At 41.1% G+C, this 24,737-nt stretch overlaps 1 protein-coding gene across 2 annotated transcripts in view; it reads right to left on the bottom strand.

Moving 5' to 3' along the window:
* Window positions 1-24,737, bottom strand: part of ST5 (suppression of tumorigenicity 5) — a 120,563-nt gene that overhangs the window by 27,437 nt on the left and 68,389 nt on the right. For both annotated transcript variants that reach the window (XM_030451220.1, XM_030451221.1), the window contains 8 exons: window positions 21,308-21,444; window positions 10,145-10,293; window positions 7,458-7,673; window positions 6,374-6,470; window positions 5,403-5,447; window positions 3,006-3,190; window positions 2,247-2,356; window positions 409-478 (listed from right to left, as the gene is read on the bottom strand). In XM_030451220.1, the coding sequence (XP_030307080.1) occupies window positions 409-478; window positions 2,247-2,356; window positions 3,006-3,190; window positions 5,403-5,447; window positions 6,374-6,470; window positions 7,458-7,673; window positions 10,145-10,293; window positions 21,308-21,444 (1,009 nt within the window). The remainder of the gene's footprint in view (window positions 1-408; window positions 479-2,246; window positions 2,357-3,005; window positions 3,191-5,402; window positions 5,448-6,373; window positions 6,471-7,457; window positions 7,674-10,144; window positions 10,294-21,307; window positions 21,445-24,737) is intronic.

Genomic DNA, 24,737 nt, shown 5'->3' with positions numbered 1-24,737 from the left:
AGCACTGACCTCCTGCAGACTGATTAGGCAGTGCTTGCAGAGTACTTTGGAGATGTAAGCTGCTGTCCAAGAGATAAATACTACTCACAAATGTTTAGAAATACCACATTTGCTTCTGTTAGTAATTTTGTAGTATTTCTGATTCTGTTTGAAAGCATGTAATATAAAGAATTTTAAAAGTGCTACACAAGAAACTTTCCACATTCATATGTATTTCCTACAAACCTTTTTGATTGAGACAGCCATGACAAATCCTTATTTCACTTGAGTTCCTTACATTTCCAAATTTCTGAGCAGGTAACTCTGTTTTCTTCTAAAACCATGGGAGACACTCTCAAAGTTCAGACCATAGTTTTGAGATATTCTTTAACAGGACTCTGAATTCTGAGGTGATGGTGATGTACTTACCAAAAGCCTCCTGCAGTAACCAAACCTCCGGCTCCCATCTTCCCCAGTCAGCATGAAAGAGAAGGTCTCACTACAAGAAAACGAATTGCTCAGATCTTACTGTCAGAATTAAAGCATATCTATGAGGTAGATAATTTAGAAAGAGATTGCTGCCTTGGCCAGTCAATGATTGCACCCAGTGGAGGATTTTGTCACCCTTATCTGGACATATTCTGTGGACAAATTCCAACAGCAGTAGAGCAATAAACATCTGCACAGTTCAGGACAAGCCAGCTATCTGATGAGAAGACAAGGGTGCTGAGTTTCAGTAAGATGGCAGCCCCTTGTACTCCAGAAGGAACACAAGAATCAGATTTTCAGGGCAGTAATCAAATGCTGTATCTCATTTATCTTTTAGTTAGATTCTGTCTTTGGATTGTGCTTTGCTCTTAAAGAGACAACCTTCGATATTAGGAAACATTTTTTAATCCAGAAACAACACAGATTTCCAAAATCCATCTTATTTTGTATCCATGTCTATGGTAAGTACCTGATAAGTACTTGGCAACAAAGAAGTAAAAGAGTTTAAAGCTATAATTGAATCACAGGTAACTGCAGGTCTGTGAATTTGTGCCTGGACTGAGAAACATCCCTGACTGCTTTGGAATTTTTCATCCCTGCCTACTCTGGAATTTTTAAGTGGCATTATAAAAAATGCACTTTCTTTGTGCTGGAATGCCACAATTTATATAATTATAGATGTATATGGGAGGGATAACTTGTTTCACAACCATGGGCTCATGAATAGTCTGTCTAGGAGAGCAGCAGCAGATGAGATGAAATGCTGTGTGCTTTTCATCTGTGCAGCTGCAGGGCTGTGTGCTTCTCATACCAGTGTTGCCCACACTATTGTCCACTTCTCCAGTGTTTTCAACAACTCACTCTTCAGGTGCTTCCACATACTGAGTAAAACAGCCAAGCAACACAACATACAGCACGGTTATGGTGCATGTGCCATACATAAGCCAATAAAAATTCCATACATATTTTTGGCTACAGTAGTTTGTGCAGGTAAATGCTAGTACCTTGCCACCACTGAAATACCCTTTAGGCACTCTGAACAGGTCTTACCTCTTCATTTACAGATGAAAGATGTTGGCATCTAGTTGAAGATGTCCCTGCTCACAGCAGGGGGTTGGACTAGATGACCTTTAATAGTCACTTCCAACACAAATCCCATTCTATGATTCTCTACCTTCTGCCTATTAAACTACTTCTACACATTCAGACCAACAGGTTTTGACACACTGACACAAGGAAAAAAAAGATTTATTTTTTGAGGTTTCTTCTGAATCAAAAAGAAACTGCAAGCCTGGCTCTCCCTTCCCTTGCCTTTCTCCTGTAGTCATTCATCTCTGAGTGGACAGAAATAGGGGTCCTCTGCTGCCACAGAGCTCAGCTCCAAAAAAGTTCTCAGAAGGACATTGCTTTGGGCCAATTGAAGAGGTGTCCTGGGATATTAGACAGGCACTCTGGGGTAAATGACTAAAGCAAGTGGTGGGCAGCGCCCTGCCTTGTAGAAGACCTATTTTAAATACTTCCATTTATCCTTTAGCATTTATAACTGAGAGGAACCTTCAAACCTCTTCCCCTCAGCTACACAGGCTTGTGAGGCAGACAGAATAGAGACGAATAATAATAGAGAACTTTAAAAAAAAAAATTAATTAAATGCAGCTGCTTGAGCCTGAAGTGGCCAAGAATCCAACTGCTGCTTCCTTAATTGGGCATCTCCAAGCCTGTGGCTGCTCCAGATGCACTCCAGCAGCACTGTGCAGCAGCAGAGCACCCAACCATTTACCTGTTGTATTCAGAGACAGGGAGCCAGTCCTTGGCATCGGGAAAGCAGAACTGAGGAATAGCCTTGAGGCGCTCCTCTGCTTCACGCATTTGCTTGGTTGGTCTTTCCAGCTGCGGGGGAGAAAAGGGAGGTTCAGGCAGATCCTGCTCAGTGCCAGCTTCACAGCACCTCTGGGGGAGGGGGAGTTGCTAACGAGCTCTGAAGAGCAAGGGACCATCAGCTTGTTCTTTGTTTGTGCCTGGCAGAGGGAAGCATGACCCCAGGACAGGCTTAAAGATGCTACTACAATAGAAATAATCGCTTCAGGGGGGTTTTAATTTTAATTGCCAAAATACTCCCTTGTTGCACAACGGCCACTTAAAACACAGAACTAACTCAAATTCCTTTCTGCTGCAAGAGCACAGGAGAAATGCAAAGATCAGCAAAAGTCTTCCCATTGACCAGTGAGTTTTTGACAAATTCTAATAGAGCCAACACAGTGACTATATTAGACTTAAAAGTGAAATATTTAGAAGCTGAATTTAAACACCACCTTTAAAGCAGTTACAATCAGGCCAAAGTCTCCAGCACTGGGAAAGGGAAACAGGGAAAGTTTTCAGTAGCCTTGCCCATGCCCTTCTCTTTGTGACAGGTTGCTTTGTAACAGTTATGAAAGCTGAATTATTAACTCCATTTAAAACAAATAAACTTCTGTTACTTTTCCTACTTATTCACTTTACTGATCTCAAAAATAACTATAAGTAAGAATTTTTCTTTTACCTTAGGAAACTGATATGTCACTTCTGGGAGGTAAGTGTTTTTAGAGGGCTTCTTTTTCAGTGACACTACCACAAAATACTCAAATAACTCTCGTTCCTGCCATTCAATCAGCTCCAGTTCCAGGGTTCGATAACTTGGAGCCCTCTTCAGCATGGACTGGATGTGTACCAGACGCTGGGTATGAGCTAGCATCAAAACAAAACAAAACACACAGAGACACAAAAACCCAAACAACAAAAATAAACAACCCCCCACAAAAAAACAAACAAACAAACAAACAAACCCAAACAAACAAAAACAGAAAGGGGAAAAAAAAAAGACAAATGGTTACCTGGGACTGTACTGTGTATGTGTAAGGCACAGACATTCACAAAGAACAAGTTTGCCAGTGTATAATTCCAAGCATGTTCTCCTTTGAAAAACAAACCTTCATACTGTAGTCTGTCTCACTAATTGCACCCATAAATCAAAACTCTCTCCAATTACTAGAGTGATGTATCATTAAGTCACTGAAATAATTTGCAGTTCCTAACTGTTACCTTGCCAAAGACTGCTTTTGGTTCACATGTAAGACTGGATTATAACCCTTCATGTGTGTGTGCAAATGCATTGGGGCCTCCAGCCTGGCACATCTCAGGCCTGATTGAGATCTGGCTTATACTGGTGAAAACAGTTCTGTGACCTGTCCCTACAGAGCACAGCTTTATGCTAAGAACCACTGAAACTGTCTTTTCACCTTCTTTACAGCACAGAGTCCTTACAAGCCATGGAACCATCCCCAGGGAAGGGGGAAGGGAAGAGATAAAGAGCCTCCCGTGGGATTGCTTTGCTTGTGCCACATCTATTCAAGGGCAATCTTAGATTCATGGTCACATCCAGTCCTGATTTAAAGATGTGCCTTGATCCAGCAACTTGCTGCTAGATGGACAAGAGGAAATGGGCTCAGGCTGCACCAGGGCAGGTTTAGATTGGATATTAGGAAAATTTTCTTTAGTGAAAGAGTGATCAGGCACCAGAACAAGCTACCCAGGGAAGTAACAGGGTCACCATCCCTGGAAGTGTTCACAAAATGTGTAGATGTGGCACTTCAGTACATGGTTTAGTTGGCATGGTGGTGTTGGGTTGACTGTTGGACTTAAAGGTCTTTTCCAACCTTAGTGCTTCTATGACATTTAAGTAACATCATTACCAGGTCTGGTAGACCAGTAAGTGAAAGAAGCTAAGTAAAACCACTTTTCTGGATGCTGCTCCCTACCTCTTTACACCTGGATCAATGACAAGTGAATTGTAAACAGCATATGACAGCCCTTAAGGTTCTTTCCACTGACACTTCCTATGGCTTGCAAAAGGCAGACTGTCTCTTTTGGTAAGGACATCAGATGTTGCAAGCACTTGACCATAGCAGTAACTCATTGGCAGAAAGCAAAGTGAACCCCTTGCTGACCAGCTGTCAGACAGCTGGTTCAGCAACACAAACATTATCTTGATAAAGTAATTGGGTCTTTGTGTAGCTGCACAACTACAGAAGCTACATCCTAAGAATTAGCCTGCCTCATTCTGCCTTGAGGTAGCCCCATGCTGTTGGCCATTGCTGCTTATTTGCAAGAGGTGAAACCAAAGAGCCCAGCCTAGCAGATGGGGAGCCAGTGAATTCTGTCCTGCCACATGTGAAAACTGGATCTTTGGCTCAAGGGGCCCTGTGAACATCGATGTAAGTATAACGTCACACAGGATCTTCTTTTTTTTTTTTTTTCCTCTTCCTTACTAAAACCCTGATAGGTTTTTAGTAATAAAATCTGCTGTTGTGGCCTTCAATTTTTAATAGTTCTCTCTGTGAATCAGGACTCTTAGAAAATGAGGGACTACTTTACTGGCCTGGCTCAAGCAGAATTTGTGCAGGGGATGTGCACTGATAAAGGAATTTCTATGATTTGGAGACTGCAGACCTATAAAAGATTGTAAGAACTGCTACACTGGATCAGACCCAGAATCTTGCCTCCAACAGCAGCTAGCAATAAACACTTAAAGCAGTGTATGAATAAGAGAAGGGAAAATTTATCCAATCTCATCCCTCTAAGCTTGCACCCAGTAGTCAGTCTGAAAAATATCAGTATCTGTGAAATGGCTGACAAAGAAAGTCTATCAAAGGTCCTGTTCTTCATTATATGACACAGTTGCCAAATCCTTGTTAGAGCCTCACAGCGTCTTTTAACCTTGCTTTTCCACATTCATACTCCTGGGCTGGAAACTTCATAAGCTCTGCAGTAATGGAATTACCATAGTTCAGGAAGGGAAAAAAAGGCCATTGACAGGAACAATGTGGAGTAGCAGGAGAAAGTATGTGGATAAGGTCTGTAATAGTGGTTGACTGGAAGTTATTGAATGTTGATCACTTACCTTTAAACCTGTCATCTGAGTCACTCTCACTCTCACTGTTCTCATCTGCAAAGTAGAAAGAGGGATCAGAGGGATCAGTTAATGCAAAACCAAAGCAAACATAAACTTGGTTTACTGTCGTGAAACTGGGAAAAATCATACCTCACACTGAGCTTTGTGGTCCACACATGCTCTCTCCTCAGTATTAAAATATCTTGAAATAACATTTGAATGACTCCTCTATATTGTGTTTTCCTTGGATTAAGTTTCAATTTTGTTTGAGAATAAGAGCTTCATTTTGATGAAAGTGCAAACTTAATTCTGTTTTACAGCAACTGATTTCACTGGACCCCTGCTTATATTAAATTACAGAGGTGAATGTGCCATTTGGACAATGGATTTTTAACCCTAGCAACTACTTTTCAGGTATCTTTTTTTATTATTTTTTTAAAGTTATGCAGCACTCGTGAAGTCAAAGGAAGCCTTAAAACTTTGGATGATGTTTTCAATCACCAGAATTCACCAAACTGGGCTAGAGTAACGTTATGACAAGATGTATTTCTGAGCTGTGCTTGCATTAAAGCTTTATTGTATTCCTACTACAAACATGGCCTGAATTTCTTTTTGGCCCCTGCCTTTCCAGGAGTAATCTGAACTGCAGTGTAACATTCACACACCAGGAAAAAGCATGAATGGATTACAAGGTCAAAATTGTCAATTTTGGAAAAAACTTACAGATTCAAATTACTCAAAAAGTGAACTAAAGAAGAAGCTGGATAAGTGTATCTGATCACGGGATTAATAGGATAAGCGATGTTGAGACTCCCATTTATTTTTAGCTGATTCTCCTCTTGCAGAGAGAAAGTTAACATTGTTCAGAGGAGAAAGGTCTAAACAGAGCAGAGCCTGGAGTCGATGCAGAGGAAAGAAGGGAATCTGTTAATCCTGTCATATTCAGATGGATTCACTGAACTGTGATGCTTGTGCCATACCTCGTAGGGATGCAGTCTCAATATTGGACAGAGATAGTTTCTTCAGTCGTTTTTTCCCCCTTTTTGCACTGTAAATGGAATTGATTCTCTGGACAAGCTGCAAAATAAGAAAATGAGGCATCAGTAAGACCAAACACCCTTCTGTCAGGTGACTTTAAGTTAATCTATCCAAAGTGTTTGACCACAGATGACAGGCCAACTGAAATCCACCAAAGCTTTTACTATTTCAAAGTACATTTCTTAACTCTCTTAATTTGAATTCCATATGTTTGAATAACTTATTTATTCATTTGCTGAAAACATGATTTCATATGAAAAAAATGTCTCTTAAATAAAATACTTAAAAAAGGAAGTTGCGTACAAAACTAATGGCCAAACTTTCCAAGTTTTGCTCAAAACCAAGAACTTTGTTCGCAAGCCAAAAATAAATATATCACCAGTTTTCCCCCCTCTTTGTTGATACTGTTCTAGAAAAGATTTGTTGGGTTTCAGTTTTGTGGTGGCTTGGGGTTTTTTCACATCCCATTTTGAACTGGAAAAGTCCTTGAAATATGGAAAATTTTTACTTCAAATCCATTAAGACAATGGGATTACCAAGATAGGGTAAGTTGTGAGTAAATGAAGGGAAACGTTAGGCCAATGACAGTTAATTTCCTGAGATAAGTAAACAAAGGATGGGCAAAAAAACCTCACTTCAAATGTTGCTGGATATTAGAAATAATAGTTGCTTACCATCACCCATTCAAAATCATCAAGTTAGGCACACAACAGTGCCCTGGCCCACAGAGCTTAAAAGAAAGTGTGGAAAACAGAGCTGGCTCAAAATCAACTTAATGAGAAGATGACAATCAGGTCTTTGCTACTCTTGGAACAGGGCAGTTTCTCTCCCTGTGGAAGGGATTTTCACAGTACGCATGTTAAAAAGGAGCAGGCCTTGACTCCTGAAAATTAATATTTCTGTTTTGACCGCAGTTTTCCTTTAGGATACAAAAAAAGAGCTTTCAGTGATGGCTAAAGGCTGGATAGAAATTTGCAAGCTCCTGCAGACCTATCCTCAGCACACACCCAGTCGCCCTGCTGGTACCTTGGGGATCCTCCTGGCCCGTCGTGTGGACAGCAGCTCACTGGTGGTACTCAGGCTGTCCTCATTGAGGCTGGAAGGGGAGGAGGGAATTCCCAGCTGGGCCAGCAGCAGCATGTCATCCTGGCTGTGCCTCTTGGGCAGCCGGGGCAAGCGGTGGCTCTTCCTGTCTGAGCAGTTCCCAACGCGCAGGGACTGACTGCTGGGCTTGGACGGGAGCTGCAGGAACAAGAACAGCTTGAGCAGACCCTTCCTCAGCAGCCAGTGGTGGCTACACAAGGATGTGATGCCAGGAGAGCCACTGCCCTCCTGGATATGTGTGAAGAGAGGGTTTAAGGTCAAAACAAAGAGTTAGGGGTCAATATCTAAGATTTTAAAAGTAAATAAACCAAACAATAGTACTTTGGGCTTTGGTGCATTTCCATGTCCTCACATCACATCAGCTCTTTGAGCCTTCAAACCTAACTCAGAGGCTTGGCTGACATTGGTACAGACCCGATGGGCCTGAACTGCCTCTTTCTCTTCCAGTAGTGAAAATCAAGAACAACTACACTGATGTTGCTATCTTATCCTAGAAAAAGAAAGCAGAAAATCAAGCTTGCTGTATTTCAGTGGTGTTAAGATGCTTTAAGATTTGCCAGTGTGTAAAGGCAAGGTAGCAGCTTTGTCCTGCTTTCACAAAAAATTCCCTTTAAAACACAACAGTGTTATCACTGTAGGGGGGAGGGAAAGTCTTACTGACAGGATTAAGCACCAAGTAAAAGTAATAGATTCCCCATCTGCACTACTTGGAGGGTTTACCTGTTGCAGCACCCTAGTATCTGGGACTGACCATGGGTGTCTGTGTATGTGTGGGGTTTGCATCACAAATACAATGTCTGACTTCAAAAACTGAAAGTAACAAATGGGAAAGGAAAAAAGGAAAAGGATTTTGGGACTCAAAATCACTACAGGTCAGTGTTTCTGAGTTCTCTGCTTAGCACAGGTTAGCTATGCCAGGAAAATCTGCAGAAGTCTATACTTTAATGAAATTACTTCTTTTTGGAGATGATTGTTGAAAGCCTGCTGACCTTCTGATCTGCTCCATCTTGTTTATCATCATCCGTGACTGATAAGTCATGTTGCTAATCCAGCTGTGTTGCTATGCTGGAAAAACTGGGTGATAAATAATTGCCAAAGCTGCCATTCTTCTGGAAACTGGGACTTTTCTATTTCTAGACATTGGAGAATTACCCAGGCCCATAGCTGCTCTGCTCTGAGTGTCTCTTCACTTTATGTATCAGCACAATGACAGCTCAATTACAGCAGGACTTACTCCATGCAAGGAACTCGAGGCAGCATTTCAAAAAGAAGCAACCACAATAAAGATAGCACTGTTTCAAAGATACCAGAGAGATCTTATTTACTAAGCAACATCATACAAGTAATTCGAAGCTGCATATTCTTTGAACACTATATGTAAAACAGAAAACAATAAACAGTATATTTATTGTTGTATGTATGTTGTTGTATGTGCAGACTTACATGGTTCTTACCCTAAAGCTACACTCCATGGGTCCTCTAGACACTACAGAATTCCTGATAACACACAAAGACCTCAAAATAGTTGTTATTCATAGTATGTCTCTCACTATGAGTTTCTTTATAGCTGCTCTTTCTGTTCCTCCTTGGTCTGCTTGATTACTACTTTCCACTTGTTCCCTTCTCAGTATCGTTGCCAAAAGCACTTCTGTTTTACAAATGATGTGTTAGGTGCACAGTAAGAACCCTGGTGATAGTTTTTTTGTCTCTTGAACTGTGATGTTCACATGCACACAAAATAAGTGGAAGAAAATATATTCAGTTTTGTTCTAGGTGTCTTTACAAGACAAAAATATAAATTGTTGTTACCTGTTGTCCAACTGCAATTTTTCTGTTTATTCAGTGCAAAACAAAGTTCCTTTAAAAGGTATTTGAATCTCCAAAGTAAGTATGTGATGAAACTTAGCATGTCCCTTATGAACACAATGATCCCATAAATAACAAAGTAACCTGGCATTTTATAGTGTTCACAAAAAACTGGACTGCTTTGGAAAATTCACCACAATGGGGAAAGACTGAAGAGTGCCTGGTCTTTTACTCTGTGCCATAAAAGCAACTTATACAGCCTTGTTAAATGCAGACATTCAGGTTTTTCAGATTATTTTCTTTTTCACTCATTTATTGGGGAAGCATATTTGGCCTTCTCCAGTTTACAATAAAAGATGCCATGCTCCATACTGCACAGTAGCAAAGTCCCACTCGGCCTCATGTTACAATACATCAGCAAGATTAAGCAGCTGATGACTTTTTCCCTCCTGTCCCTGCAAAAAGTCCAGCAACACATGCAGAGGCAACTCACAAAGAGGTACAGCCGTACAAGTAATTTAGAGCATATTCAGCTCACAAACAACAGGCAGAAGGATTCTGCTTAAACTCATCAGGCTGCAGCCAGCACAAAGAGCTGTCAGCTGCTGCAGTGCAGTGCTGAGAAGCTGAGCTACAGCTGCCAAGACAGTTCCCAGCAACAATTTGTGCATTTGATCCCTCTTTTCCCAGATAGATTTACTCATTCAGCATGGCTGCTCTTCCTCCTATGCCATGATTTATTTTCTTGCTAAAGTTTCAAATAAGCTGCAAGCACAGAAAGCCAGTTGCCATCAGGCTGTTACCTGGGGAGGTGATGTGTATTTCCTGTCCTGCGGCGTCCACATCCTGTGCAAAGAATCCAGGGAATTCTCTGAGAGCTGATGGGATTTTCGGCCTGCATGACGGCCTTTCAGCTCCACATCCTCATACGGGTTTTCCTTGGGTGACTCGCCTTCACATTTTTGTTTTGGGTTTTTTTAAGAAAAACAGACAAGAATGTAGAGTTAAAAAAAATCATGTGAACCAAGTGAAAGGCTTTTAGAAAATCTGCTCAGCTTTCAGCATGACTCATCCCTCTAGCTGCAGCTGGAAGTATTTGGAGGAAAACTTGGCTATGAGGTTGACAAGTTTTTTTTGTTTGTTTTTTTCTTACTGCTTTTTTTTTTTTAATAAACTGCAAAGATTTCACAAGACGTGCTTCTGAGCATCCACAGCTGTGGAAAATTTATTGATATGTAAAAACTAAGGCACACAACTACTTTAGAGTGTATCATTAGATTTTATAAATCTATAGCAGCTACTCACAGTGTGAAATAGCAATAAATAACTGGTCTCAAGATACCACCCTTACATCCAATAAGACAACTTTTATTTGATACTACTTTTTCTTTTCTCTTTCCCTGAAAGAGGGAAAAGAAAGAACACTTCAGCTAAGCAATGCTGAGAGAGAAGACTGGATACTGTAAATTATGAGGGAAGAATTCCTGCCCTGGCCATACCAAATCCTCCAAGTGTTCGAAACACATCAGGCTTTCTAATACAGCAGCTAATCATGTCATTCACAGAGACCTGGATAAGCTTGAGAACTGAGGCCAAATGAATCTCATGAAGTTCCACAAGGCCAGGTGCACCTGCACCAGGGCAACACCCAAGGCAGGAGGATGGAGGGACTGCAGAGAAGGACTTGGAGACACTGGTGGATAAAAAACATGACATGAGCCAGCAATGTGCACTCACGGCTGAGAAAGCCAGCTTTACTCTGGGCTGCATCGAAAGAAGTATGGCCAGCAGGTCCAGGGAGGTCATTCTGTTACTCTACTCCACTGTGCTGAGACCCCACCTGCAGGACTGTGTCCAGATCTGGATTCCCCAGGACAGGAAAGACATGGAGCCACTTTTGCAAAGGTTACAGTTAAGGCATTGCTGTTTTCAGTGAGGGTAAGGCCTGGATTAGTCCTCAGTTCATTTGACTACCAGTTTGTTCCTTTTTTCTAGGCAGAATACTCCATTTCTTCATTGTACAATAGAAACAAAAAGTATTTTGTGCTTTCTACTTTATTGTTAAACCTGGAAGTGGGAGACTGCCTGATTCATCAATAATAGTAGTAAGTTGTGCTGAGCAAGTTCACATACTCACAGTATAAGTAAAAATAGTTTTTCTTTGGTGGAGCATCATACTAAGATTTCTAGCTAAATGTAAGCACAAGAATGAATGGTTTAGGTTTGTTTTAATTAGAAGCCTGAATAACTGCTGCTCTTGGAGAATGTTTGAATTGGCAGTCACAGTTTATTATTTCATCCAGAGAGAATCTGATGTTAGAGGCTGCACTACCATCATTGTTAATCCACACACCCCATGGGAAGAACACCTTCAGCTGCATGGGGTACTTACAAGAAAGATCTTTTGATGAATGCAGTGAATAGAATAAGAATTAAGGAACAAATAGCCTTACAAAGATTTAAAGCCACAACTCTTATGGAGGGACTACAAAACTGATTGATCAAAATGCCAAGCATAACAACAATAAATGTTCAAGTTTGCAAATTGCTGTTGCTTACTCACAGCTAATTGGACTGTACCAGCACAACAAAACTTCTTGTAAGCCCAAGTAAAGTGTAGGTTAAGTAAGCATTCTAGAATGGATGAGCAGATTTCAAACTGCCCAGCTATATTAGGCAGTGAGTGAACATATGCTTTCTGGTGAACACAAATGTTATTACATTGGTCCTCATAGTATCCAGACCCATCAGTTGAAAAGAAACCTTTATTAAATTGTATAAAGCATGTAAAAGTTTTAGGGTGATTTTCTTTGTATGGAAAAGAGAATTGCTTGAGCCCAGTTAAACTCAACATTACTAAAGTTGACCTAAAATATTAAGTATAGAAACAGAAAAGTCTTGGATGAGAGGAGAGGGAGGAGCAAGGAACCATGAGCAGAGGCTGCTTTTCTGACTCATATTCTCTACCAAAAGAAAGCTCAGGCGAAATTCCTCTTCAGTGTAACTTGGAGGTCAGTGGAAACACCACAGAAACACTTTCCCTAGAGCTGTGAGAGTTTCTTCAGATGACTGGCTTGCTGTTCAAGAATAACTTGTTTCTTTTTTTTTCTCATTTGCTTAAAAAGGACATTTTTTCAGGATTCTTTTTTTTTTCATTTTAAATTCATGCCTTGAGAACAAGTTGTTTTTGTGGGTTTTTTTTAAGAATAAATTTCCCCACTACATCTTTGCTAATGAAATACTCTAATCAGTCTAAAACAATCTGTTTTGGCTTATTTGCCATTTGAACCCAGTGTCTGGTTGTTAGGTTCAGCCAGTGAACTAAGAGATAATTTGTCTGGGTCTTCACCAATTTTTAGTCCCTAGACCACCACCATTTTTCAGTATATATGCTCTTCCTGGTGGATGAAACAAGAAGCCCAGAGATGCAAAAGAGCACTAGGCAGCCCAGACAGAACTTGTTTCTGGATGCCAAGAATAGGAAGGACAAGTGACAAGAAAACTGGGTTGGCCAGCAAGCTAAAAAGATGTGTGAGAGTACCCTAAAAAGATGTATGAGCAGCATTTAGAGCAACATTTAACACTCACTCTGCACTGCTACTCCATTCCATGGAAGAAAGACCTGGGAACTGATTGCCACCAGCAGATGTAGGGCCCACACCATTCTGAGGCTCTGGGGAAGAGCTGTGGTGTTGGCTGGGGCTGTTGTTCCAGAACAAAAGTGAGGGAAACTTTCACATAGCTCAGTGGGTTCAGAGGTTTGAAGCTTTGATCTCTGCATTTCTGCTCAGCATCATCACTTCTACAGTCCCAAGTAGGGAATGTTCACAATCTGCAAGTTGCAGTTCTCTTGCATTCATTTGGACTTGCTGCAAAACACATTTACAATGAAAGAGCAAGGAAACATCCTTGTTCTTTCCATATGGATGTCTCTGTTGGATGCCAAAAGGAGAAACATTATGCAGTATGGAGGCCAGACTTGTCTTATTAAGGCTGATCAGCTACCACACAACAGCACACTATCACTGACTTCAAAGGAAGCTGCATCAGAACCCCAGAATATATATGGTCACATGAAATAGCAAGCTTTTGGCAAAACTACCATCCATGCTTCCAGATCAGTTCCCTTTATAAACATTTTTTTTTCAGGTTTCCCATTCTCTTGAATTCTGTGTACCAAACAGCTGAATTAACATAGGACTTTTATCTACACATTTATCTTCAGATCTCACAGGCAACTTAATGATTGGTCCATGGGGGAAAAAAAAAAGCAAAACCAGTCCTGAGGAATGCAGTGCCTTGAGCTTAAGCATCAATGAGTTTCTTCCAGCATTTGCAATTCCCCACTCTGTGATGTTCTTCTAATCAGCTCCACCAAGCCTTGAGGTGGTACACAACATTCTTTTGCTCATCCTCTCAGGTGGCAAAGAGAAGCAGAGGGAGACTCAGCAACCCTGTCTCATGTCAAGAAAGGAGTAAAAAGTAAGGCTGAGTAGGGGAAAAAATGCAGGCAGACACTTCTCTGTAAATGAAAGAAAGCAATGGAATGCATCATTTCATTCTAGGTGGAAGAAATAATTATCAGAAGAACTGAGTGATTCACTGAGTGCTGATTATAACTCCTGCCTGTTTTTAATGCCAAGAAGTGAGAACAGCAGCTATGCAAGTAAAGGAAAGGGCTCATCAACTTGTGCTAACTTGGATGCCTACATTAGGAGCAAATGTTTGTAGGGGAGGTACAGTCTCCAGAGGGTGATGCTAATTTCCCAAGCTGGGAGCCCACCACCTTTCCCTCCTGGCTATGTAGAGAGCCCAGGCTCCTGAGTTAGCACCTCACAAATGACAAAGTGTGCATTGCCTGCATGCTGGAGCATGTGCACAAAATGTAGGGCAATTAATGTATTTTACATTATAATGAACTTGCAGATGAAAGCTGTAGCTGCTATGCCAGGACAGACTTGGGAAAAAGGCACTCATAGCTCCAGAAGCAAGGAGCTGCAAATAGTTGCAAAAAACGGCCAGGAAAAGAGCCCAGATAGGCAGAATCAGAACAGAATAGTAGACAAGCAGAAATACTGAAGAGAACATTCTGTAAGAGTCTCTGATGCTTGTGGCACTTATCTCCTCAACCTTTTGCACTGTTTCTGTAACAGATACAAGATGCAGCATCAGTTCCTTTCCACACATAATGGTGACACCTATAGAACCTTGAATTACTTTTTTTTCCCTCTGCCAATAGCATCTGCTCAGCTGTACATATAGTCCAATTCATCCAACTCTTGCCCACTTGGTGCACAGGTCTCCGTCTCGCACTGCGACAGCACACAAACCCTTGCAAAAGATTAAGATAAAACACAACTGAGCAAGGAAGAAACAAGCAGAGAAGGGTGGCCGGGGAATCGTGCTTTTACTGCCATTGAAAAGGAAGAAATTAGAATGAATCTCTGGGTGCCAGCACTGCATGAGGGAACACCACAGCATTCATGCACTGTGCAGATTTACAGCTCACCAGCATCTCTGGGCACTTGTATCCAAAGGACCAATGGTGAGAATCCAGGTGTGGTCTGCAGACATTAGTTACGCATCTTGTTCATAAAGCTACACAAACACAGATTCACACCACCAATGCTGGAGGAAATATTTATGAGAATTATTATGGGATATTTATGAGAATGTTCAGATCAAATGGATGAAAACCACAAAATCTCCACACTCTCATAAAATGTCTGAGCTTAGATCTTTAGTACGTAGATGAGCTCTTTCAACATCAGAAAAAACTGAAACTGTACATCTCAGCTGAGGCAGCTACCCCAGGGGTCTGAAGAAAGGGGAACTACCTCGATATCAAATTACAGCTAGAACACATTATAGCTGCTTTGAATAGTTATTTCTGAACAGTACTAGGTTACACCCAATTACAATCCTACAACCCAGAGTATCAGCTCTGTGCTGTGCTCTCAGAAAAACAGCCTAAAGTGATGAGATTAAAATACAATTGGCCTCTTGAGCCCTGGTCTGTGGAGTTTGTAGGCAACAGACTGAGCTTTCTGAACTTTGGCAGTTTTGCTTTGCCTTGCAGTAAGCAGAGGAACCACTGCAGATACTTTCAGCTCCCTCCTATCTCTGCAGGAACTGTGAGAGCTTAGAGCTGTAATCATAACGAAGCATTAGATGGAGAAGAATTAGAATGCCCGATAAATAAGAAATTTCAAGTTCCTTGATTTAGCATTTGATTGATTTAGCAAAATCATGTTCATGAAAATATTTGATGAGCAACTGTTAGCACAGTACATCATCAGCATGCCTAAGCTGCTGGCTCTTCACACAGGCTTAACCCTGAAGACTTCAGTACTGTCCTGGAATTTAAATTAGAATTTAGGAGAACAGCCTCATGGTCATTTTAGTCTCTGTTTTAATGACCTGCAGCACTGTCTAGAAAACCAAGTGACAGAGCTGACAGACACTATCAGAAGAAGCTGGTGGTTTAGCTGTCAGACAGACTCCACAGAGAAAAATAGAAAGGAAGCACAAGATGACTATTAAAAATAACTGAAATCCATGTATCCCAGTGTAGCAAGAAAGCAGCAGGCAGTCATCAATAGGATCAGACAGCTCAAGTATTTGGCCTGCCTTTGACAGGCCCATATGGATACTGTTTGATTTAATGTGCTCTGGCTGCCATTACTGTACAGTGTCTATTACTAAAATTGCCACTATTCCACTTGCCAAATCTCACATGCCTTTTAGACTGTGAGAGGCAGACTGGGCACGTGGAAGAAGACAGGAACATATGTTTCCCTGATCACTGCCTGCACCATCATTTTGTATCAATTCTAGCTCTGCCTTTCAGTAACAGCTAACCAGAAACCACCTGGTAAAGGTCTGACGAAAAACCAAAATTTTTTTCAGAGAAGCAACTAGCACAGCATTGCTGGCAGAGGTGCAATCTGTCCAAGTTTGCTTCAGCTGATAATATGACAGAAAACATTGTGATGTGAAACCCTGGCAGACTCTAATGTGGCATGTGATGATGGGATTTTACTGGAAAGATCAGTTTGCTTTTTAACCTTTTTCTACTGGAAGAACTTTGCAAATGTTCTAATTTGAAAGCAATGTCAAGCTGGAACACCTTCCAACTGGACCTCAGTCATCATTTCTGCAGCTCTTGGCACATGTAATGGAGAATTCAGTGAAACAGCTAAACCATCCTATTTGCTCCATGATATGCACTATGTCCAATTTACTTCAGGATTCAAAGCAACTAATTTGTTTTGGAGAGACAGGGTGCCTTACCAGGAGGGATAAAGAGAATGCCATGCTGTTCTGGACTCCACAGGGAAGGTTAAGGCACCAGCATTTCCTCCACACTCAGGATCCTGTTTACAGGTCCACACAGACATTGGTCAGAAGTCAGTAGCAGACATGTTCCTCCTCACAGGAATTTGACAGAGAGGACTGTCAAAAGACCAATTCCAAACCTGGAAGAGATCTATGGACTGGGGAAAAGCCTATGAGGAAGCCTATCAACCAACAGAGAGGAAGGGTTAATGTCACCCCAAACTGACAGCCACATCCCAACTGTGGCCAAGCCAGACAGAGCATGGGTTTGCCTGCTACAACCCAACATGGTGAGCACTCAAAAGAACTCTGGCAAAGAAACTCAGGCCAGTCTCGTCCCAAAGAAAAGCACAGTCTCATCTCAGCTGAGGACTCTAACAGTGGGTAATTCACTAGCTTTGACTTTCATTTTAATTAACAGAGTTCTTAGAATGCTTTGTGCCATTGCAACATTGTGAGTAAGCAGCAGTCTTGTCTGTGAGCCAGTCAGATAGCATGGGAACCTTACTGGGGCAAGACCTCTCTGCATTATTATATGTGGCTGAAATAAACCAATTTCTTTATTAACTGCTCTTCTGGTTGCACCAGTAAGTTATTAAACCCACTAGAAGAAGAATAATCTGATAATTGTACCCTTGGGCTATGTGCTTAGCAGTCTACCTATGACTTCAAAAACAGCAGAGAGGCAAGAAAACCCCGTAAGTCACAGATCTTTTCTTTAGGGAAGAAAAACATTTTAATAACTTTCATTCTTCTTGGGAAAAAAAAACTAAATGAGGGCCAGGCAGCTATAAGCTCAAAGGGCTTTTCCCTGGACAGGACAGGTGGAGTTGTGTGACATCAAGTTACACGTTCTCAGTCTACAAAGCAACACCCAGAGCACAGCTGAGCAATGTGTCACCTACACATCTACATAGAGTTCTGTTAGAGGAAATCTCCAACTGTTCTACTGAGTCCAGCACTCCAACAAGTTACAGACTAAGAAGGCTCACCCTGTCAAAGACTTCTTCTGCTCTATTTTATTTCTGAATCGGGAACACAATTCTTCATACAAGCACACAGTATAATTCATATGGTTTTACTAGATTTTCTTGAGTTAAACTTGTTATTGTGCCCTTAACCTCACCTTTACTTCACGCATTCAGCTTTTTTTGGTGATGGTAACAAGTGCTATCTTCTAGCTCCCAGGTGAAAAATGCATCAGAGACATCAGAGATTAAAGAACAATATTTAAATACCTCAGCTGCATTTAAGGGAACAGAGGGGAAAACTGAAACCGTATGGTACAGATGACAGGAAATACTGTTGTCCACAAGCACAGCAGAAGCAACCATCTCAGACATCTCTTAATACTACAGTAGTTTCTTGCATTTGCACAAAGCCAAGCATGGTTTCCCTCAACTGGATTCATAAAGCCACATCAATTTTGTTCTGATTAAAGGCTCATTTGAAACCACAAGAAGCAAAACAATGTTAAGTTTACTACAACTGCCACATTCCTGTGAGGGCTAGTACAGAAGATGAATGAAGTCCACATGGTTTCTTCCAAATGGAATACAGCTCTGATTAGTATTAGGAATGTGCACCCCTTTATACAACTGCTTCTTGATTAATGCAGACTGGATTGCTGTGTTTCAGTCCTCTATGTCTTGAACTTTAAATGCAGATATTTTATCCATTAAAGTGCACAAAAATAGTACAAAATTAAACAAAGTATCTGGTTCATTATGTCACTGGATTCCAAAGCACAATCACTTTTGGGTTTAGCGTACCTTAAAACTTTTGGGTTTTCCAAACCAGCTCTCAAGTTAGCCATAGCAATTCATCAGTGTCCTGATGAAGAAAACTGTGTTATGGTACCAGGAGAAAGACCAAGATTTATTGTGTACATGCATCAACTGATGAGGTCATGAAGTAACCTCAAAACCAGTAGCTCTAGTCCTAGCATTCAAATGCTTAGAAGCTGTATTTTGATCTTTGTACCAGTCTGAGTGAGAGCACTCAGTACCCCAACATGGTGCCATGTGGATACCCGGGACAGACAGAGAAGAGAGGTGGGCTGCTGGCCTGAGGCACCTTGGTGAGCTGAAGGAACACCTTGACAGGAACCTGAGAGACATCAACAGACTGGAGATAGTATAAAGCAAGGCTACTAAGATGTTTGGGGGCTGGAGCATACAATATAAATGACAAAAGTCTGAAAGAACTGGGACCTCAGCAAGGAAGATTCTGACTGAATAGAAAGAAAAATTCCTTCACATTGATACCAAGAAAAAATTCTTCATAATGGAGGTTAAGCAGTGCAGCAGGCTGCACAGAGGCAGTGGAACCATCCTCCTAAGTTGCTTTGAAAACTCAACCAGATGTAGCCCTAAGCAACCTGATCTAACTCAAACTAGCTCTGCTCTGAGCAGAGGTTGGATCAGCTTGCTCCAGACCCTTCCAATCTGAATTTATTTTTATGGTTTTGTCTCACAGTAGAGTGCTTAGAGCATTGCACAATATTTACAGCCTTTTTCTTCCTGTGTTTTTACAGTTACTTGCATTAAAAGTTGTCACTCTGCAGGAGTTAGGGTGGGAGGATACTTTATGCTGTTTATTATCACAGTGACAGTGTTTTAACTACCTACCAGCTTTTAGAGAGATGGAAGATTCAACCAGGTACAGACACCAAAAAAAAAACTGAACCAAAACCAAACCAAAAACCAAACCCACCATTACCTTTAGGGGCAAATGTTTGCAAAGAATGCTCAAAGCAGCAGTGATGGAGTTCTTCTCAGCTGTGAAGGCAAATGTCAATCTAGAATATAAACTCCCTCTTACAGACACCTGGTCTGCATGAGCACAGAAGTGCTACTTAGAGATTAGGGTTGAGGACTACTGGTAAAATTACACAGATGTGATACACTAAACTCTGATAGTTTCTTTAAAGTTGGAGATCAAACTACTTTGGCTTGTCTTTAATCGTGCTTCACAGTTTATAAGAATTATACTGATTTGTTATTCCCTCTGGACTGCCTGTATTAAATGAAGTGCTTAAAAGAAGTTCTTAAAAAGCAGTACAAAACAATGAAGTTCTGTGTGTCCGCAGATCTGAAATTTTGCATTCTCTTCTCAGTGCCCTGCCAAAATGCCCAAATTATAATCTGCAGGGAGCTGGTCTATAGTTTCCATGAGCTGGAAGAGCATTTAATGAACCCTAGATTTCTTCTCATTTGAAGAAAGTTTCTTACCAGTCCTACACATTTAATTTTCATATTTAACAAACCACAGCAAGGAAAAGAAGCATTACCACCTAACATCTGGCAGCAGATTTACAGGTTCTGATCAAAGATAAGTAATGTACAATACTCTTTCAAGTGTGAATTGCACTGTGGTCTGACTGTTCACGGAGAAGGGTGGTGATCATATAAGGATGCTCTCCACAGAAAAAAACTTTTTAGTATCTACATAAGCTCTCACTTTTATTAACAGACACCGAACAATAGTGATTTGTGTGTATGCTTATTCTGAAAGCATTTTTTTTAATGGCATAGAAGGAGAGAATAGATGAAGGAGTAAATTTCTGTTTTCACTGAGGCTGACAAGCCAGAGACAGAGTTCGGGTGTAAGGACAAGGAGCTCCAAGCTGCAACTTTTGGCCACTATTCCTTGCTGTACCAATTGATATGAGCAAGAAGACTTCTGTTCTATAGTCTCTGTTTGCCCTTCAAACATTTGTAAGCAGTTTTAGAGTGCCTCTGATCATGTTTTTGCTAGACTAAACAAGCTCAGCTTCTCAGTGTCTCTTCAGAGGACATGTGCTCTAGGGCCCCTGACTATCTTGGTAGCCCTCCAGTTTTTTCAGTAGATAAAGATTCATTGTCCAAAGCAAAATGAAGTACCCCTTGTATCTGTTGTAATAATACAACACTGAAATAGTTAAAAACAAAGCAGATATTCATCACTAGGGTGGAAAAATTTTGCTCTGAAGGGCTGCCCAATTTTCAGTAATTATATCAACTTTTTTGATGTTAAAAGAATGTATGTATAGGCCATATATTTCCTTCTAAGACCAAAAGAAACATGGTTTTCTTGTGAAGTTTAATCAAAACAGCATTTTTGTTGTGCATTCCTTATGGCTCTAGAGCTAAAGGAAATTTTTCTTTAACCAGCAACTGGGACTGAGGGGAAACCAGGAATGGTGCTACAAACAGCTGCTTTGGGGCAGCCCACACAGAAGTCCTGAAAAGCTCAGGATGATCACACAAGGCCTGTGAGGTTAATCTTGTTATTGGATAGCACTGTAAATGCTATCTCAAATTCAGTTCTCTGCATTTTACACCGCTCAAGGCTTCAAGCCAAGGTCTTGATAAAAATAATTATTTGGTTTTTGAAAAGCACAGCAAAAACCTGACCAAACAGTTTGTTTCCAGTACCTCCCAATTAAGTCCAAAGGAATCAAGACCTCCCATGTGCAGACTGGGTGTTATGTTTGCACTGATGCATCAAGCCCATTTACCCTCCATTTCATCTCTCTTTGCTGACAGCACTGAACATTCTTGCACAGAACATTTTTTTCAACAATACACAGTTCAGCCACTACTCCATATCCCATTCTGGGCTCATGTACCCCAACAACTTCTTACCTACAATATCTTCATAGGCATTTTCTTCTAAAGTGCTCTTGGATCCAAATTTATGCTGGCTCTCAGTCCCATTTTCAGTTGGGGAGGAAGGGTACAGGGATTGCAGGCTTGAGGCATCCTCAAATTCAAAGGATTTTCTAAAGTTTAAAGGAAATAAATAATTAGTAACTAGAATGCAATTGACTCAAGCACTAAGCTTAGCTCTGCTAAAAAAAGAAAAATATATATATACCAAAAAAACCTTACATATCATGCTTTAAGGACCAACTTTTAGAGGACCTTAAGTTCTATATTCACAGCAGTCCTTAGTATATCAATTTGTGACACTTTTTTGTGAGGTTGGAAGTATTGTTTTCCCCTATCTATGGACATGGAGAAAAGATGAAGGGACTGTGTGATAATTCTCAAAGTTTACAAACTAAATTAGCAACACAGTCCTCAGATTAGAAATCAATCTTCTCTTGCCAGGAGGCCCAGAAACATATGGCCACCTCTTCTGAATCAAAATACAAGATTCTGGAAACATGTGTTTGGAAACATGTTTCTGAAATACATGTGTCCTGAACTTTCAGATTTGTTCCTGAATAAAGATCAGTGTGCAAATTCCAAAGGCAAACTCATGTGAAAGTCATCCCCTTCCCCTGCACACCCTGCATCCAACACTGGCAGCAAAGGACAAAGCACAGAATAAGTGGGAGCTCTCTAGGATAGAGGAGCAGCCCAGGGCCTGATGGTTGGGGCTGTCTGCCAGGAAACTGAGGGGCAATTGGGTTGGATGGACCTATAGAACTTGTGTTTCACCCGGGTACTTGAAGAGGAGATGATGCACAGCCTCTCACTCACACCTGTCCCAGCACTCCTGAGCAGCTCTGGGTGAAGAGCAGCCCAAGCCCATCCTCCTGTTTGCCCAGCACGTGTTCTCTGAGGCAACATCAACACTGAAGCTGGGCAGTACATGGTTTGCACTGCAGCTGTCTGAGGGCTGCCATTCATTTGACTGATTTCGGGCTGAGGTTGAGATGATGTGAAAATTGGGGGTGCTGTAAGGCTTGCAGTGGCTGTGCTGATGCCCACATTTCACCTATTGACACCCCAACTAGATGCACAGTAAACCATACAGCCACCAACCCCCTTTTCTCCCCAGCTGACAGTAGATCTGTATGGCAGGGGCACAGTCTCATGAGACATCCTTGTTGGCTCAAGAGGTTCCCCACAGGCAATACAGTGACTGGTGAACAGAAATGCACTTGGCAAGAGCATTTTTGTCTGCTGGAGTGGACTTATGGGTCCGGGGCAGGTTTTAGGAGCCCCTCTCTCTCTCTCTCTCTCTCATTTCTGCAATCTTCAGAACAGTCAGGTCACTGTTATGCACATCAGGATAGTGGCAGAAAAAAGCTGTGCACTTCAGGTCCAGTTATGCATTCCTTCACACCTACTGGCAGGTGTAAGAGATGCTTAGGCACTGAAGACATACCTGCCTGATAAATGAGACTCTCTAAGGTAGCTAGATATCCAACTTGCACAGAAATGCTATGATGCAGTGACACTTCATAGGACCACAGGAACGGTTTTGTTCACTGGCACTAAGCTCTGAGCCTCTCCTGTGGCATTGCTCTCCTGCTCGGCATCCATGCCAGAGGATTTCCAACCACCAGGGAACATCCAGCCCACATCAATCTTAAGTGCAGAAGCCACCATGGGCACAAAGTCCTCTGAATACAGACTGGCTCTGTGCTAGCAGGCAAATATCCAGGATGTTCTTAATTTTATTATAATCTTGAATTAGTCACCACAAAGAAACACAGTGTTTTCAACCAAAATATCAGAAGATTCAATATCCACAGTCCGTTCTCATGACCTTCCAGTGAATACAAACCACACTTATGTTCAATCTGAAACACAGTTACAAGCTACAGACACAATTAATTATATCTGTTCTCAAAAATAGAACAGTTTAGAGACTGAGATTTCAATTAACAAAATTGAGTTCAATTAACAAAATAGTCAGATGACTAGTATGGTCTCAAGCACTTGGTAAATGATGGAATTACCCTTACTGTAACTAGAGAAGGAAGAGTAGCAAAGACAGTGAAGTTAAGATTTTATAAAGGATTTCCATCTAGCCTTGAAGTCAGCCAGCAAACCTATGATTTTAGGAGGCTGATTTAAACTTACAGAGATCATCATTAATCAGAGGTAAGATCAGATGCATCACTAAACTATGGTAAAGCTACTACAGATGAATGGAAACCTACTTTGTAGAACGTCAGTCTGATTTGCAAGAATCATCAGGCACATATGGTAACATTGTAAATCTACAACTATACTAATTACAATTTCAATTGATAAATATTGTTTTAGGTTTCAGCTCATACCTGCTAGCCCCCCCAAGACTAAGGTTTCTTTACTGAAACTTGTTGTCTAGCTCAGCTGTGACAGGAGACTGAACCTGCAGAACAGCAGCTGCAAGCAGGAATTGTACCTCTTCTGGAAAGAAACAAAACTTTATCTGACAAACTCATTGTAACAAAATATTGTGATTCTCAGATGACCTGTATGGTCTCAAACTCAGTGTGAGCATGTACCTGGGGACTGACTCTGATCACTTAGCTGCAGGTCACACAGTGATTCTGTTCAAGAATAATCTCCTGTTATTTATTACTCTCCAATACCCACCACATGGACCACTTTACAACTTGCCCCTTAATTTTCCAATAAAGGCTAGAAGAAATTCAGAGAGTATCCAGAATATAAGAGTATCCAGAAATTATTATCTTCTGTGCATTAGAAATGCTATGCTGAACAAAAAGAGGTTAGTTTTATTTCACAAACTCTCACTAAAATCTGGATTTAATACTCCTAACTCAGACAATTGGCTAAACTCAAAGCTTAGCACTGCTAATCAAAGCTTGATACTCTTCCCCATGTCTTCCCTTTCTCAGAGAAATAACACACATCAGCAGAGCTGTTTGATCCATTTCAGAAGCAGGTGTCTCTTGAAAGTAAAGAACAGAATCTGAAGGCTTCACTTATCCTTTTCCTGCCTCAGGGCACTTCAGGTCATGTTGTGCCGACATCTGAAGCAACATAAAGCACCAGGTACTGAACTGATTGTGTGCATTTGAGATGCTGATTAGCAGGTACTTGCAAAATTCATCATTAAATACTGAGGGTGTGTGGGTATCATCCACATTCACAGATAGGCGAACTTGTTGCAAATGTCATACTTTGAATGCTCAACAACAGCTCTGCCTACAGCATTCTAGCTGGTGAGCAGAAATCCATGTACTATTTCCAAAAATTCAAAGAGAATCATGTAGTTTAAACAGGTCAAGATTCACAGACTGCTGGAGAAATGTAGCCATATACTCTGCTCCCTATTAACTCAGGAAGGATAAAAAGACCATTCTGTGCCAAAATGCTTTTTTCT

This window comes from Calypte anna, chromosome 5 (assembly GCF_003957555.1).
Source record: "Calypte anna isolate BGI_N300 chromosome 5, bCalAnn1_v1.p, whole genome shotgun sequence".
Classification (NCBI taxonomy): Eukaryota; Metazoa; Chordata; class Aves; order Apodiformes; family Trochilidae; genus Calypte; species Calypte anna.
The sequence above is the reverse complement of the archived record's forward strand: the minus strand, read 5'-3'. Positions and strand labels throughout refer to the sequence as shown.